General features: G+C 41.9%; 1 protein-coding gene across 5 annotated transcripts; it reads right to left on the reverse strand.

Annotated features, from left to right (window-relative positions):
• Positions 1-319: 319 nt before the first annotated feature.
• ZNF410 (zinc finger protein 410) lies at positions 320-16,207 on the reverse strand. Of its 5 annotated transcripts, none has more exons than XM_028720073.2 (13): positions 15,924-16,207; positions 15,169-15,249; positions 13,605-13,794; positions 11,845-11,980; positions 10,804-11,022; positions 10,294-10,485; positions 8,156-8,315; positions 7,445-7,626; positions 6,619-6,708; positions 6,103-6,228; positions 2,434-2,571; positions 1,960-2,092; positions 320-1,001 (listed from the first exon to the last, which is right to left on the reverse strand). In XM_028720073.2, exons 3-12 carry the CDS (start codon positions 13,635-13,637, stop codon positions 1,968-1,970), a joined length of 1,401 nt encoding a protein of 466 aa, XP_028575906.1. In that variant the 5' UTR covers positions 13,638-13,794; positions 15,169-15,249; positions 15,924-16,207; the 3' UTR covers positions 320-1,001; positions 1,960-1,967. The 5 variants fall into 5 exon arrangements, with proteins under 5 accessions (XP_028575906.1, XP_028575915.1, XP_028575926.1 ...); XM_028720082.2 differs by having other exon boundaries at positions 15,169-15,252; XM_028720093.2 differs by lacking the exon at positions 15,169-15,249.
• Positions 16,208-18,120: the final 1,913 nt, after the last annotated feature.

The following is an 18,120-nucleotide window of genomic DNA, read 5'->3' on the forward strand; positions in this document are numbered from 1 at the left end:
TCACCTTTTTATATGTTCACAAAAATATATGGTCTTTAAAATATAATGTAGAAACGTGATCTCCCCCCCCCCCCCCCGCCAAAAAAATAAAAAAAATAAAATAAAGTGGAAGCTATAGGGGAAGCTTCAGCAACAGTACTTTTGGTACAGAGTGGCCAATGAGAACATTCCTGCTCATTTTTGTTCTATTTTTTTCTGTTTAATTGTTTTACGTATATAGTAATAGGATTTTGTATTACATATAATTGCTTGGTACTTGGCTTTAAGGTACCCATGAGCATCTTTGAATAGGCAAAGAAAAACACAAAATACACAAATATCAGGAGTTGGAAGTAGAGTTTATTTACAACTGAAGAATACTGAATAGATTCTACCTCTGATTTTTTTTTATTTAAATTAAGCCCTAATAATTAGAAATTAAAATCACAGCAAGAAGCAAGGGTGTCTGAGGCAATCCTCTGAACAACATCATGTCTTCGGTTTGGAGCAGAAACCATATTAGAGAGTATATCCGCACCAAGCAAGGAGATGTGGAAGATCTAGCTCAAAGAGAAACCACAAACCACCTGATAATTCAGAAGCAAGAACAGAACTGCAGTGCCTTGTTGCAGAATTCACTACCATCTAAAGATACTCCTCCAAGAAGAACGAGTCAATATAATGCTGAGCTTATGATCAGCTTCAGGAGAGAAAAAAGTGGCTAGGAACTAGTTCCAAGAGCATTACCTCCTCGCCTTTGGGGTGCCAGGTTCAACAGGAACAGTACCCTGTTCAGACATTAGTAAAAGCTCCTGAAGCCCTTCTTCAGAGGTTCCAGTGATTGAAGCAAACCATATTCCAGGCCTCTGGTCTGACAGGTCACAATAAGTACACTAGAGGCACAGCATAAACTCTGGGGATTCAAGTACCACATGGTTTCTTGAGCCCATCATCACACAAGCTTCTTCTTTAGCTTCGTATCTTGTGTTGAATACTTCATTCATTTGCTCTTCCTTTTGTAACTGCAAATCAACACATTTTATTTCTATCAATACTAGTTCAGACTTGTTTATAAGAAAGGAACGAATAATAGAATGATTCAAGGAACACACTGCTCTATTATATTTCACAGCATCTTTTTTTCTTTCTTTCAAGCCCTCTCTATATGACAAATTACCAACACAGATGTATGGGAGAAGTACCTTTACTTGTAACACCTTCTAGCGTATTTGTTTTAAATGAAAGGCCTGGCTGATCAGTGCTAAGGCAGTGGGAGGAACTGGCTCACTCCGATCAGGGTAGAAGTTGGGCAGGGTGAGCAGGGGCAAGACCTTGCTCGCACAAAGCTGAACAGAACATCTTTAGACTGCTTCACTTTTCCCACTCTAATACAAGTGTATTCTGGAGCAGAAGGCATCTTAGGATTCAACTCGTACTAAAGATTCTGTGCCAGCAAAACATCACAGGAGTACACACTTTGCCTGTGTCATATTATGAAAGATGGCATTGTGGGTTGGGAACAGCATGACAACAGAGGACAGTGTTATTTTGCAAGAATTGTCGTGCAACTTTGTGGTACCACACCCAATCAATGTTTGTAACAAAGAGCCTTGCCTACAATCATCACAGTTAGTAGACTGTAGTAAGCTTTAATTGAAACCAACAGGCACCAGCAGAGATTGTGATTTTTGTGTCAGACCAAGCTGTATGCCATTATAGTTATATAGCTTTCAGATCAAGTAAATTATTATTATTAATTATTATTACCTTCAATTTAAGATTGAATGGGAATTTTCTTTTAAACCTATTATTACTATAATCTTCCATCAAAATTTCAAACAAATATTTATAAGATTAAATAATAACCAAAAGCCTCACTGCTATCAAATTCTCAGATAGGAGAAAAGGTGATGTTTTCCTGTACTTTCAAAAGACTAGAATTATGTTGTTCAAAAAGAAATAGAAGTCTTCTAGGCTGACCTGTAGATTTACTGTAGTAAAGATGACACCCCATAGGAGTGTCTTGATGTTGACATGGGCATCAGGTGATGAGATGGCAAAACCACATCAGATGCAGCATGGAGAGAGTTTGTTGCTGCTTCAGCAAGAACCTCTGCAAATCAAACAGGAGACTAAGTTGTGCTTTATAAAATGTACATTGGGGATTATTTTCTCAAGCAACCCGATCTTCAGACAAAAAATGAAGTGTGCATTGTGTGAATGTATTAGACTAGGGCAAATATTAGAAACAGTGGCTAAATCAGCACTCAGGAAAACAAATACAGTATCAGAAACCAATATAAAAGTATTATTATTGCATTCCACCCTTCCTATTGAAACTATGTGTTGGAACTGCAATAAATTATCCCGTTTAAGACTATCCTGGTAGAAAGATATCCCCTCCCAACTTAGCTTCTGTAAACATTTAATTGCTAATAGAAATATTTTTCTCACCTTCCTTTACACCAATAATTGATTCTGTGTCTGGCAACTGCAAGGATTCTACACCAAGGCTGGGAGGTGAGCTCATGGACACCAGATTCTTACTGTGCTCTTCAGATTCTTCCAACAAACTACTGCCCATCAACGATTCTGTTGCAAAAAGAAAACACCAAGTTGAGGAACAACAGCATCAGTGTCCGCTATCGCACAGAGAGGGATTTCTGCTTCACAAATCTGAAGAATGTAGAGAATTGTTTTCTCACTCTTCCTTATCCAAGATTTCTTCTTCATGACCTGTATTTTCAGGAAGAGAGTTTGACTTTGTAGAGTATATTTCGAGATGTGGGCATACACATCTGAAAAGCACAACTTTACTTACACAGATCAATTTTATAACTGTTTTTCAAAGCTGGGAAATAGTTAATGCTTTGTGGTCAAACACTCTTTTTTTTTTTATTTTTTATAATAAATTTTTATTAGTTTTCCATAAATAAAGAAAAGACAAAACAAAAACATAAACATAAATTAAACAAAAACACGACTTCCCCATACCATCCCTTTTCTGCATTCTTGTTTCAAGATTTTTCAGCAACCCTCTGATAATAACTTGAATATATTTCATGTATTTAACTTCAGTTAGTTATTAATACAACTGTAGTTCTTTATCTCTTATAACTCTGAGCCCCTAATTTTCCAAATTACAACAGTTTTTAAGATAAACTTTAAATTTGTTCCAATCCTCATCCACCGCCTCTTTCCCCCGGTCTCGAATTCTGCCAGTCATCTCTGCCAGTCCCATATAGTCGATCACCTTCGTCTGCCATTCTTCCAACGTGGGTAAATCTTGCGTCTTCCAATACTTTGCTAGAAGAATTCTTGCTGCTGTAGTGGCATACATAAAAAATGTCCTATCCTTCTTTGGCACCATTTGGCCCACCATACCCAAGAGAAAGGCCTCTGGTTTTTTAACAAACGTTCTCTTCAGAACTTTTTTTATTTCATTATAGATCATTTCCCAGAAAACCTTAATCTTCGGGCAGGTCCACCAAAGGTGATAGAAGGTTCCCTCCGTTTCACTACACTTCCAACACTTGTTGTTGGGCAAATGATAGATCTTTGCTAACTTAGCAGGAGTCATGTACCACCTGTAGATCATTTTCATAATGTTTTCTTTTAAGGCATTGCATGCCGTAAATTTAACACCAGTGGTCCATAACTGCTCCCAGTCAGCAAGTTCAATGTCATGCCCAATATCCTGTGCCCATTTAATCATATTAGATTTCACCATTTCATCTTGAGTATTCCATTTCAACAGCAAGTTGTACATTCTTGACAAATTTTTAGTATTGGGTTCTAACAGTTCTGTTTCTAATTTTGACTTCTCCACTTGGAAGCCTTTCTTTCTGTCCTGTTTGAATACTTCATTTATCTGTCGATAATGTAACCAATCTCTCACCTTAAACTTCAGTTTCTCAAAACTCTGCAATTTTACATTTTCACCATCTTGTTCTATAATTTCACAGTATTTAGGCCAATTAGAACCCATATTCAATTTTTTCACCTCTTTTGCTTCCATTGGTGACAACCACCTGGGGGTTCTACTTTCAAACAGGTCTTTATACTTAATCCAAACATTATACAGAGCTTTCCTCACCATATGGTTCTTAAAACCTTTATGCAATTTTACCTTGTCATACCATATATATGCATGCCAACCAAATCTGTTGTCAAATCCTTCAAGATCCAAAATGTCTGTATTCTCGAGGAGCAGCCAATCTTTCAACCAGCAAAACGCTGCTGATTCATAGTAAAGTCTTAAGTCCGGCAGGGCAAAACCCCCTCTATCTTTCGCATCTGTTAATGTCTTAAATTTTATTCTTGGCTTTTTGCCCTGCCAAACAAATTTCGATATGTCTTTCTGCCACCTCTTGAAACAGTCCATCTTGTCTATTATTTGTAATGTCTGAAACAGAAATAACATTCTAGGCAATACATTCATTTTGATAACAGCAATTCTGCCTAACAAGGAAAGTTTCAGCCTTGACCATATGTCTAAATCTTTCTTAACTTCTGTCCAACATTTATCATAATTGTCTTTAAAAAGATTCACATTTTTCGATGTCAAATTCACCCCCAGGTACTTCACTTTTTTTGCTATCTCCAAACCTGTTTCATTCTGGAATGTCTCTTTTTCTTCATTTGTTAGGTTTTTTTCCAAGACTTTAGTTTTTTGTTTGTTCAACTTAAATCCTGCAACTTGACCAAATATCTCGATCAGTTCTAAAACTCTTTTTGTGCTAGTGATTGGCTGTTGCAAAGTCAAAACTAGGTCATCTGCAAATGCCCTTAATTTATACTCTCTCACTCCGACCTGAATTCCTTTAACCAACTGGTCCTTTCTAATCATATTTAGCAAAACCTCCAGAACCAGTATAAAAAGTAGGGGGGAAATAGGGCATCCCTGTCGTGTTCCTTTCTCTATAGCTATCTCTTCCGTTACCACATTATTCACAATTAGCTTTGCCTTCTGCACAGAATAAATTGCACCTATACCATTTTCAAAACCTTGGCCTACCCCCATCCCTTGGAGATTCTTTTTCATAAAACTCCAACAAATATTGTCAAAGGCTTTCTCCGCGTCCACAAAAATCAAAACCGCTTTTCTGTTAATGTTCATTTCCAACAGTTCCACAATGTCTATTATGTTCCTCACATTGTCAGACATGTGTCTTCCCGGGAGAAAGCCAGATTGATCCTTATGAATCTCACCTGTCAATACTTTCTTCAGTCTTTTTGCTAAAATGTCTGCAAAAATTTTGTAATCCACATTTAATAATGATATCGGGCGGTAGTTCTTAACCTGGTTCTTTTCAGTCTCGGTCTTTGGTATAAGTGAGATAAAAGCCTCTTTCCACGTTTCAGGTGCCTTTTTCCCCTCCAATATTTCATTGCAAACTTCTTTCAGTGGTTGCACTAAACCTTCTCTCAAAGCTTTATAATATCTAGCCGTCAGTCCATCTGGTCCTGGAGACTTTCCCAGTTGTGCCTTTTGAATGGCCTCCTCTATTTCCTGTTCTGTTATTTTCTCATTCAAAATCAACTTGCCCTGTTCTGGAATTTTCGGTAGTCCATAATTTTTAAGAAATTCTTCTATTTCTTGTTCGTTTACTGGCCCTTGTGTGTATAATTTCCTAAAAAAACTTTGAAAACAGTTACTTATCTCATTTGGTTTATGAACATTCTTTCCCTCTATCTCCAAACAAGTAACTGTATTCAATTTTTGCCTCTTTTTCAATTGCCATGCAAGGAGCTTCCCACACTTGTCTGCAGACTCAAAAGTCCTTTGTCTCATTTGTTTAATTTTCCATTCTATCTCTTGATTTGTCAGTTCCATATATTGCGTCTGATAATATTTTATCTCTCTCAAAATTTCTTGAGACTTTGGTTTTGACCTCAGATTCTTTTCTCCTTCCTTCATTTTTTTGTGGTCAAACACTCTTAGCCTCTCTGTTCCTACAGTCTCTTCATGTGATATATTTACCATCCTCAGAAACAGCCGCATTTCTGTCACCATCTCATGCTAACACTCCTATGGCAGAACAGATTCTCTTTCTTAACTCGACCCTTCTCATCACTATTTGAAAGATCCAGTCATACATTCCCATTCTACTCGATTCCTACCTGTTTGTTCATGCTGTCTGTTGCTATCTGTTCCAACTCTGGAATGATGTTTCTTCATGTGTACATTCCTACTACCACTCTGAGAAAATGTCTTCCCACAGATCTGACACTGGTGGGGCTTTACTCCTGTAAACAATATACAATAATTGCTAGAGCAGAGAATGAAATATCCATTTTCTATGCTTAAGTAGTTTTCATTTCTCTTGAATTCAGACACCAAAGGCTTAGCTTTAGAAAGGGGCTATCAAGTTCACAGTCAAATTTTGTCAGGAAATTTGAGCGATTTAGAGTCTCAGGCCTGTATGTACAAGAAGCCTTTGACCTAGAGACTGTAAGATCTCACTCTGTCATGCCCACAATTGTATATACTAGGCAAGATGCAGTTTTTAGCCTACACCTTTGAAATTATGAGGCTCAAGAAGAGAAAAGGGAAAGAAAGCATAAAAAGCAAAGGGGGAAGGACATTAGTAATTGTTCAGCAAGACCTGGGTATCTCAAGGAATGAAGTCCCCTTACCTGAATGGACAACTAGGTGTTTCCGAAGGCTGGAGTATTCAGCAAAGGAGCGACCACAGCCCTGAGCCTCACACAAGAAGGGTTTTTCCCCTGCATTGAAGCATTTGCTTCAGTTAATTAAAAAAGTCACTTGAATTGCATATGCCCTCATATGCAAGGATCCACTTCTTTCTATTAAGTTGCAGTTTCTCAAATTCAGTCACACACCTTTCATTGTTTACATGAGTTCTTCATTGGCTATCAAATATTAGCGTGGAAGCTTTCTACTTGGAGAGTGAAAACACAATTTCTCCAAGACTGGAAGTCTCAGAAATTTAATATAATAACCACCTAAAGGATCACCTAAAGGAGGTGCGGGAAAACTTTGGCCTGGTTCACATGACCCACTAAGCCAAACCTTGACTTATTGACACCATACACAGAGGAGCTCATATCCACGTTGCTCCTCCCTGGTCCTCTTTGCTACTGTGTCAAGCCAGGTTTGGCTTAGTGGGTCATCTGAATCAGCTTTCTCCTCCCTAGCTGTAACACTGCCAGCATTTGGCCCTCGTAAACAGCGTCCGGGTGGAAATCGCTGAAGTGTTCAGGAAAATCTGGACATATGGCAACCCATGTCGGAAGTGTAGATTTTGCCTAATTTCATTAAAAAATACCTCAAAGCTCAACAAATTTGGCAACCCAAAATAAATACTTCATAACAGGCAGAGAGGCAGCAGCTGCCTAGTCAGTGCCATGCTCATAATCTGACAGAAATGCAGAGAAACTTCTTTAACACTTGAATACTGGAACAAAAGAAGAATTTGAAAAAAAGGGGAATGGTACACACCAGTATGAATCCTCAGGTGATTCTTCAGGTTCCCAGCTGTCGTGAACTGCTTCCCACAACCTAGCTCGGTGCAGATGAATGGTTTCTCGCCATTGTGCGTTCTCATGTGCACCTTCAGCCTCTGCAGGACATAGAAGCTTTTCCCGCAATCTTTTGCTGGACAAATGAAGGAACGGTCATTCCTGGAAAACAACATCACTTTCATGGCACTATTATACATGCTGCTGTAATCAAGTAGTCCTCTGCTGGTGCTCTGGCTTTCCTTAATGTGGTGCTGTATGCATTTTTGTTTTTGTTTCAGTTCAAAATGAAGAGCCTGAAAAGTGAGATGGCCAGTTACTGGCCCCACTTGAAGTAACAGTTAAAGTAAAATGAAGAGGCTGCATTTTCCTTGCCTTACACTGTATAAATAATTTTAATAAACCAGATATTCTCATTTAAAAGTTTAGGTTACATATTACATACACACAAAGAGCAGTTTTGTTTGGGCCAGTTGCAAATCACAAGCCACTCCCAGGCAGTTAAAACACACAAACAGTGTTTTAAAAACCACATTGAGTGTATTTGCAAAATAGAGGTGAGCTTTTCTGTTTCAGATTTCTGTACTTTGGTTGACTCTCTGAATTTGATCGTTCCATAGCGGGACCACTCGTATAGCTGCATACAGTTTGCAGTGCTCAGCAAAGCCATAGCTATAGCAACTCTATGCACCTGTGAGTCTTTAAGTGGTATTTGAAGTGGGCCGGCCACACAAATGTCCTGTCACAGCCCTCAACTGTACATTTCAACTTTTTCTCCACCCGAGGCAAGTGAGGGATAGGGCTGGATTCTTTCGGTTGAGGGTCTCCTGAGCAAACATGAACATTTTCACCTGGAAGGGGTAAAAGAAAAAGAAAAAAAGAATACAATGGTAAAATGACAGTGATACATAGGGGGGGGGAACCCACCTAAATACATTTAAAAAGAGAAACATTTCTGCTCATTTTGTTTAGTCAGCCCCCTGAAGTGGATGCTCTTCTTCATACTTCAAATCTGTACTCTCTCAAATTTTCAGGAGGTTCTGCAAAATTTACCATTTCTAAAGGCAGGAGCAGTGAGGGTAGTGAAACACTAACATAGAAAGCTGCTTTATAACCAGTCAGCACTCGTCCATCTGGCTTAGCACTGACCACTCTGACTAGCAAGTTTCCCAGGGTTTCAGACTGGAAGCGTTCCCAGTCCTACCTGGAGAGATTGAGCCTTCTTCCTCCAAAGCAAGTGCTCTGCCAACTGAGCTATAATCCTTTCCCAGAGGTAGGGGGAGGGTAGAGAAGGCACGTTAAAATAATAAAGCACTACCTTCCACATTTTTGCATACCTGTTCACATTCACTGTTTCCCTGACTTGCTGTTGCTGCTTGGTCGCCTTCTTAAAAACAAAACACAAAACTTGAAAGGGCTTCTTCACTATGTGATCCCAGCCAACTCACAGATCTCATAGTAAAACTGGCACCACGTGGCCAGCTGTAGTTGTGTGACAACAGCGAGGGCAAACAATGCCGTTCAATGTTCTCACACTTATGGGGGGAAAGAGACAACTGAGAGGACGCATACCATGTTATGCTGGCAGTTTCACTATCCTACTATCATTATGCAGCATATTTTTCTCCTGACCGAGCTCCCATTGCACATAGTTAGGCATGCCTAATGGACAGAACAGGCATGGAGATGTGCATCCCATTATAAGCAGTGCCGTACAAACAGATGAAGTTGCGACGGAATGCAAATAATTTCTATTTGAATGTGTTACTTCCAATGGAATGTGCGTCCCAATCTCATTGGCAAGAAATCGATGACACACAATTGGATTGAGGAAGGGAACATCAGGCTGGTTACCTCAGCAATGGAGCTGCGTTTGCCAAGCATCAGCAACTCCCAGGTATACCTGGCATTCAGCAGATTGAATGGCCCAGCAGTCATGCAGCAACAACTGGTGAAAACAGCTCAGAGCCAGGAGCTACTAAACCCCAGAACTCCATTTACCCTCACAGCCATGCACAGGCATGGCCAGGTGCTGTTGTGACTGCACAACAGCACCCTTATCAACTAGTTCATAACTTATGGGGACCATTACCTCTGCTGGTGGGAGATCAGAGCAGCCTCTGGTCCTGCTCCAAAGACAAATGGAAATTATATGATAGGAAATAGGAAGTATGGCACACCATTGGTCAATCTACAACACTATTGTCTACGCTGAGCAGCAGCTCCTCTCCAGAATTTCAGAGGTGGTCTCTCCAAGCCCTCCCTGGAAATGCTGGGGGATGAATCTGAGTTAATTTTAATATAATTATAAGCATCAAATTTATTTATTTTTTGTTGTTCAATATTTTCCCCGATTATTCATTATTCACTATGACTCCTCACTGTATTTTCGATTGTCCTGGCCCTGAATACCACCGTTTGGTATCCAAGCCCCAAACCAAAGTCCTGTTTGAATGCATTTTGGCTGATGAAACTGCTGATGAAAGTAATGATTTCATCAGTGTGTGGTGCTTTAGACCCATAACTAAGTAGCAGTTGCCAGGACATTACCATGTTTGCTTTTACGTAGCTGTGTCTTATTTCAGATATCGTGACATAGTGATATATTGCGATGTTTAGCTGGTGATATACCATGATATTGAAAACCAGATACTGCCCAGTCCTATTAGGGACATTGAAAGTTTTTTACCTTAAAAGGCAAGAAGTAAATGACTTGAAGTTCTCAACAACATATGAGAGCTTTATAAGATTTCCTAAACTCATTTTATGGGTGAAACATTATACCTTGAAAATGGAAAATACCCCCAACAGAAATAAAAGCCTTCTTACCATTATTGCTTGCTTTGGCATTCTTTGCGAGCTGTGCTCGAGTGGCAGCAATCAAACTGTCATGAGCCAGTTCCTGCACTCGCAAAAACCATGGGGTACTGCTGTCGGTGCTATCATTCGAGAAGAAATCATTCCCAGAATCTTCTGCTTCATCTTGGACAAACACCAAGTGCTCTGAGGGAGAACCTAGGCCTAGAAGGGAGGCAGTTTTCATGAGACGATAAGAAGGGGAGTAAACTCTCTTGCTTCCCACAATATCACAATGAACCTCTACAGCAGGGATGGCTAACCTGTAGCCCTCAATATGTCATTGCACAGCAAGTCCCTTCTGCCCCAGTCAGCATGGCCAATGGCCAGGGCAGATGAGAGTTTTAGTTCAACGTCATCTGGAGGTGCCACAGGTTAGCTTCCCTGCTCTCCAGCCACTTTACTGGAAGGAGGTGATGACTCTTGTTAAATGCAGCATTGCCCAAATCTCTTTCTGTGTTTTGAAGTGCTTGATGGAGTTACCTGTTCGTGTTAAATTGAGAAGGATAAAAGAAGTGCTATCAGTGGGTTGGAGGTCTTGCAATAAGCTGGAAGTATCAGGGCTTGGCAGAAGCTCAGGTGGTTTCTGTACTGTTTGTGCCCTTGTCTCCTCACCATCAGGGCCAACGTTCACCTGGAGGCTTCGCAATACAGCAGAAGAGGAGACATCCTTTGAGGAGCTAGTATGACCTGGAGAGTCATCTAATGAAGAAATTTTAGAAAGCATTTGTGAGATTATGCATTTCATTCAAGACAAGCACGCTTTCAGCACAAACGTGATAAAAAACCATTATAAAACCAGTAACCTTAGCAGTACATTTAATGTTATGTTTTTTAAAAGTTTTTATTTATACTTTTCAAGTTTATACATTTCATTAGTTGTACAATCAATTTAACATTTCAAAGTTTGACTTGCTTCCCCCTCTTTCTGCAGTTCCTTAAATGTATTTTCTAATATCTTCTGCGTATCCAAATTCATTTAATTTGCTCATTTAATTATCTACTTTAAATATATACTCTTATAAAACTGCAGGTTATTACAATAACCCTATCAATGTTTTTATCTGTTTGCAATTTATCTGTTAATATTCAATAAACCATTTCCATTCTTTTATAAAAAGTTTGTTATCTTGATTTCTTATTCTTCCGGTAAATTTCACCATTTCTGCTTATTCCATAAGTAAGAGCGTGGATTCTGGCAAAGCTGCTAGCAATGCTCTAATTAACATTAAACAACTTATTGAACGTTTAATATTAATTAGAGCATTGCTAGCAGCTTTGCCAGAATCCACTCTATTACAATTTTATCTCACCATTCCTTGAAAAAGAACTGAATTTTAATAACTGTGCATTATAGGAGTATCCCACATCCAAACACAGCATGCACTCCTATGCACACTTACCTGGAAGCAAGCCAAACTGAACTCAGTGGGACTGACTTCCAGGTAGACATGCATAGAACTGTGTTGTTAATATCTCAAAAATGCAAACAGCATTTTTAGCATTTTTAGCTTCAGGTTTTACCTGGCAACATCAGTCTGTTGCATTCTTGGGGTTCAGTAACAGGAAGGAGAGACAAACAGGTTATATCTTTAGGTTCTGATTCCACAAGCTCCTGTCCTAGTGGAATAGACGTGTTCTGAACAAATTGAACCAGCAGCTGGGGGGAAAGCAAAGATATTAAAGCAGCAGCAAATGCTTAGATCTGAAGCTGAATGCTTTCTGTCAATTCCCCCCGGTTCCCATTCTACAACTTCAGCTGCAAAAGGCAGATACACAGAGAAATGGTTCATAAACTACACTGTAGCAAATATACTAAAAGTAAATATTCTGTCATTCTGAGCTCAACCAAGAAACAATAAGAAATCACCAATGTGAAATAATTACTCACTACTTACTCTGAACTCTTATTTCCCTGTGCAAATGTTAATTCTTATGGTAACAAGCATAAACATTACATGCCCTGTTCTTTGACTAAATTCACAACTACTGCAGCCTTTGCACAGTAGTCAGTTCATTGGTCTGTATTTTCCACAATAATGGCAGCACAACTCTTCAGAGTTTTAGACTGGCGCCTCTCCCAGCCCTACCTGGACATGCTGGGGCTAAGCCTGGCACTTTCTGCATGCAAAGCAGAAAATATACCACTGAGCTATGGCCCTTCCCCAGCTTGATTTTGAGCTGAAAAGAAGCAACAGGCAACATAATCTACACATGAATCACCCCAAAGCACTTTTGCACTAGTCACAGAGTACAGGCCATATCACACGTGCTGTTAAATATATAACTTAATGTCACATGTATTTTTTATACACTATATGTAGTATATTTTGTGGAGAATCAAAACCACAATAAGCAGCCTTCTTTTCTCTTGCACAACTGATTCCAAGGGTAACAACTCTCCGAAGCTGATAATGGCAGCTTTCTTCTATACTAAATTACATCAATGGCAGCTTCTTTCCCATGCCCAATAGCAGTTGGGGAAGGGGGGTCAGGACAGTAGAGAAGGAGTAAAGGATTAGTACACCCCTTCCTTTCATTCTGACTAGCCCCCCTGGCAGCTTTTTACCATGAAGGCCATAAGCATAACTGCACTGAGCTGGAAGTCTTTATGTCAAGCAATTGGGTGTTATTGGTACCTCAGTGTTTTTGCATTAAGAGCCATGTAGACTGTTAAACATTTTTAAATTGTGACCTCTGTGCATTGCAATGCTACATGGGCTTACTCAGAAGTAAGTCACATTGTGAGGCTCACTCCCATGTAAGTTTGCACAGAATTCCTGCTTAAGTGTCACTTGTGATTATAGGTTTTCAAGTGAGACCTTGTGGGTGGAAATCAGATGAGTGATTTTGGAGCCATTAATTAAGCAAAAAAGATTGCACTGCTTCTATGCATGATAACCATATACCAACTACACAAATCACTAGGAAAATTATCATTTGAAGAAGAAGAAGAAGAAGAGTTTGGATTTGATATCCCGCCTTTCACTCCCCTTCAGGAGTCTCAAAGCGGCTAACATTCTCCTTTCCCTTCCTCCCCCACAACAAACACTCTGTGAGGTGAGTGGGGCTGAGAGACTTCAAAGAAGTGTGACTGGCCCAAGGTCACCCAGCAGCTGCATGTGGAGGAGCGGAGACGTGAACCGAGCGGAGACGTGAACCCGGTTTCCCAGATTACGAGACTACCGCTCTTAACCACTACACCACACTGGCTCTATATTTGCTATAATAATAATTCCAGAATGCAGCCATTGAGCCACAAAACAAATCTAGCGGTTGCTGACCTCTGGTTTAGACTCTAACTCATCCGATAACATTGATTCAAGTTTCCGATTCCCAAAGTCGATCTGGATAAGGCACAAAGCTTAATAGTTCAAAGTGAACAACGTTCTGTGTTTATAAATATATTCCAGCCTCACAGCTTTGTGAGGATCTTCTTAGGAGAAGCCGTAGTAGAGAGCTATTCAGTTTAACCTGAAAAAGAACCAAATATTAAAAATATGACCAACATATTGCCAGTCATGCTGCCATATTTTAAAACATAATTCTTTCTCACACACAAAACAGCAGTAACATAGCGCTGATTCTCTTTGCTTTCTACCTCCACTCCATGCCTGTTAAACTGCAGCTGTTAAATTCCACTGCCAGGGGCTCAGACTTTGCCAGAGATCAGCCACAAGAAACTTTTACAGTTTTATGCTTCGTTGCAGGGATATAGTAATAACAATGAAAAGCTTTTATTTGACCATTACAGAATATCATTAATTCCCTCCTACATAACTGCAACAAGCTTATTTGGAGGTCAGGACCAAAATGTGGGTGCAAAAATAAACATTTTTATACATAAATACCAGCTCTTAAGCAGCTGTCCATTCTCTCCTGTTTTCACATATGCCTTCAAACCCATTCCAGATACTTTCAAGGCCAGCTCCAAGCTTCAGCAAGTCCTCACCACAGCAACACAGTGAAACCAAAAGGCTCCCCTGGCCTTCATGACAGTGCCATTGGTATTACAACCACCATATACCTCCCATTTTACCTGGCTGTACTACAATGATTATAACCCCCCATGAGCTTACTCAGAGGAAGTGCAATTCCTATAGGAAGTGAGTGGCCACAATCCTTCATGCTACAGAGCACCCAACGGGGTATCACTACATTATACGCTGCACATCATTTGCACACACAGCAGTATGTTAAAAAATGGGAGCTACTACATCCATTAGAAAGCGCAACAGGGATGCCTGGGTAAGGCCACAAGTCAGAAGCTGAATAGCAACATGGGGGTAGGAATCCAACTAGTGGTAACACTACTAGAGAAGGGCTACTGAATAATGTCCAGTGTGGGAGGGAAAACACACTCAAAGACAGTAGGAGTTGTTGCCCGTCCGCCCCATTGACTGCATGGGCCCTGGCAGCCGCCCGTGTGTGGCAGGTGCTGATGTCAGGGCTGGATGTGTTCGAGACCTCTTAATCCTTATTCCCAAGCAGTATGTCTTTAAAGGTAAAGGGACCCCTGACCATTAGGGCCAGTTGTGACCGACTATGGGGTTGCAGCGCTCATCTCGCTTTATTGGCCGAGGGAGCCGGTGTACAGCTTCCGGGTCATGTGGCCAGCATGACTAAGCCGCTTCTGGCGAACCAGAGCAGCGCACGGAAACGTCGTTTATCTTCCTGCCGGAGTGGTACCTATTTATCTACTTGCACTTTGACGTCCTTTTGAACTGCTAGGTTGGCAGGAGCTGGGACCGAGCAACGGGAGCTCACCCCGTCGTGGGGATTCGAACCGCCGACCTTCTGATCAGCAAGTCCTAGGCTCTGTGTCTGTCTTAAAACCAATTTGCTCACATGTGTCCTCGGTTTTCACTGCCTCTTCCATCTCTCCCTCGTCATCTTCCTCTGCTGCCTATCCTCGATTGCCGCCCAGGGCTGCTTATGGAGGGGCATAAATTCGACAGACAACAAAAATAATAAATATCCCGGCTATATTATCATGCAAAGCTCTTCAGGGCAGGAGCCTGACTTTTTGTTGTTAACGTAACCCTATGAAACCCCACGTACGCTGATGCAAAGCGGGGAGTGGGAACCATCGCCATACCAATAACCCTAAACTTTTCCTTACTTTGAACATTAAGGACCGCGGAGCCTTCCAACCCCCCCAAGGAGGCGGCGGTTCGTCAAGACCCGGGAGGGTCGGGGGACGGTAAGGAGGTTCATCCAACAACGCGACCCCTCGTGAAACACCGAAGAACTTTCCGGGGCCTAAGCAACAAGCAGGTCACCTTCTGGACGGAGTCACCCGGGCGGGCGCTGAGAGGGGAAGAAGCAAAGACCCGTCCCATATCGGCGACAAGGCCGAGGCGGACCCAGGCCGCTCCCCCGGCACCGAAGGCGGAGAGGGAAGGGCTTCTCTCACAGAGCGGGATGGACCCAAGAACTGAGGGAAAGGGGAGCAGGTAGGCGGCGGGGGCCACACAGTGGCGAGACCCCCCGCAGTGAGGGAAGGGAGCGCGCGGGCGGAGGGCGCGTAAACGACGTATTCTCGCGCCCCCCCTCTCCCCCCCCCTCCAGCTCCTTCCTTTCCCGAGACGAGCGTTTCTTACCGGCATCTCAGAATCGTCCGGATATGACGCACACAGCCATCGAAAATGCCTTGCTCCCATCTAGAAGAGACCATAGAGAGAGGGAGAGAGAGAGACGAGCCCGTCGCACCTTTGCTGCTCGGCCGGCCCTTAACAAAAAAAAACACAACAACCCACGACTGCGTAGAGGTAGAAGATTCGCCTCGGAATGCGTTCCTCACTTCCGGTTTCCGTTGGAATACCGCCATATACGGAGCTGGTGCGGAATAGAAAACTAGAGTCCGTCCATTGCACCTTAAAAAGCAGGGCGGGGTTTTTGTGTGTGTGTGTCATGTGTGAGTTTTTGTTGTTGTTTTTGTTGCAGCGGACTAACGCAACTCCCCGGCCCCCATTTCACAGTGCAAAATGGGAGAGTGGGTTGGACAGTGCCCGATTCTATTTCGTTGCATTGATTACCCCCCCATGCTCGATTTAGAACCGGAAGTGTAAAATCCCACTGAGCCTGTGACTCTATGCTGCATGAAGAGAGACGCCGGCCAGGACGACAGAATCAACGGGTAGCTTCCGGCTCGCATAGCAAGCGCCGCCCCCTCTCCTGACGTCATGTTCTAGTAGTGTGGGGTGCTTGCTGCGTGTACTTACGGATGTTCTGTGGAATCTATTTGCTATGCAGCGGTTTGATCAAGTCCCAGTATATTTGACGGATATTTTTGGGCCTGAAACCACCTGCTCGCTCTCTAAACCAGAATGTCACTGATCTAGATAATTAATGGCCACAAATCTAATACAAATGGTAATGCTTAGAATCCGTGGGTTGAGTCCAGGTGTATTTCGGCCTCTCTGGATATTGAACATCCGACTTTGCCACACTTCAGCAACAAAAGGGACGTTGTTAAGCTGGGATTGATATGCAAGTTTCACACTTAACAAGACATGAGCTAAATGCGAAATGGGAATTTATTTAAAGTAGAAAAGAATTTCACCTCCTTATGTGCTTATGCGTGGTATTTAGCTTGCTTTGCAGATCTGTTATCTGTTGGGAGTCTGATCTTTTACCCTTTGCTTGTTTGCACTTACTAATGGAACACACACATCTGTTTGCTTTTGGGCTTTCTGACCTCGCATTCCTCACCCACCCTTATTTTGTCACCACTACACATGTGTATGCCATGTACATATCTGCAAGCTGAAAATACCATTTTATGCATCTAGTGATACATCTGGCTGAGCCTACTTTATGCTAAAGTGTGTTGTTTTTGGCTGCAGAAAAGTAATATGGCTGCCTTTCTAGAGCACGGCAGTAGCCAGCAAAATGATGAGAAAGCAAATGATGTCACTTGAAACTAGTGAGACCTAGCTACATTGGATATGGCTCTTACAGAGCAGAGCTGCAAAGGAGCCAGACATACAAACTGAATCAATGAGAGACTAGGCATTCTGTTAGATTTACAATTCATGCAGAGTAATCCTTTACTCTTAACCCCCTAATACAGTGGTTTTCAACCAGTGTGCCATGGCACTCTGGAGTGCCTTGAATGATGGTCAGGGGTGCTGCTGGCAACACTGGCCTCTGCCATTCTTTCCTTCCCTCCCTTCTCTGGTGCCCTCTTGCGTTTCTGCTTCCCAAAGGCTTGCATAGCTGTTTGTTGCAGCAGCCCTAGCTACAAGCTTCCTGGGCGAATGGTGCCTCTAGGACTGGCCAGAGGGTGCTTCCCAGGCCCCTGTATGGCAGTGGGATGAGACACCTCTCTTTGGGGCGGGGGCAGGGACAGCTCAGAGACCAGGGGTGGCAGCTCTGGCTACCCAGATAACTCCCAATGAAAGGGGAGAGGAGAAGAGACTGAGGGAACACTCCACAAGGGAGGGTGTTTGAAAAAAGGGTGAGAGGCTGCCAGGTCTACTGGCAAGGGGTGACAGAACTGGGCTCATGAGCCCCACAGGGGTGCCACAGAAAGAATGTAGTTGGTCAAGGGACCCAAAAAGATTGGAAACCTCTGCCCTAAGAAGTGGGTTACGAGTGCTGGTTAATGCTTCACAGTCTTGTTCTATGCACAGGCAGGCATGTTTAACAGGTTTAAAAGACTGGGCTGTACTTCCACTGAATTCAGCTGAACTAAGTTTCAGATAAACATAAATAGTATTAATAATACTACACTCAAAATGGGTCTTAAAGGGGAGAGTGCTACAAAAGACAGTTGAACAATCACAGATTAAACTG

This window comes from Podarcis muralis, chromosome 1, assembly GCF_964188315.1.
Source record: "Podarcis muralis chromosome 1, rPodMur119.hap1.1, whole genome shotgun sequence".
Classification (NCBI taxonomy): Eukaryota; Metazoa; Chordata; class Lepidosauria; order Squamata; family Lacertidae; genus Podarcis; species Podarcis muralis.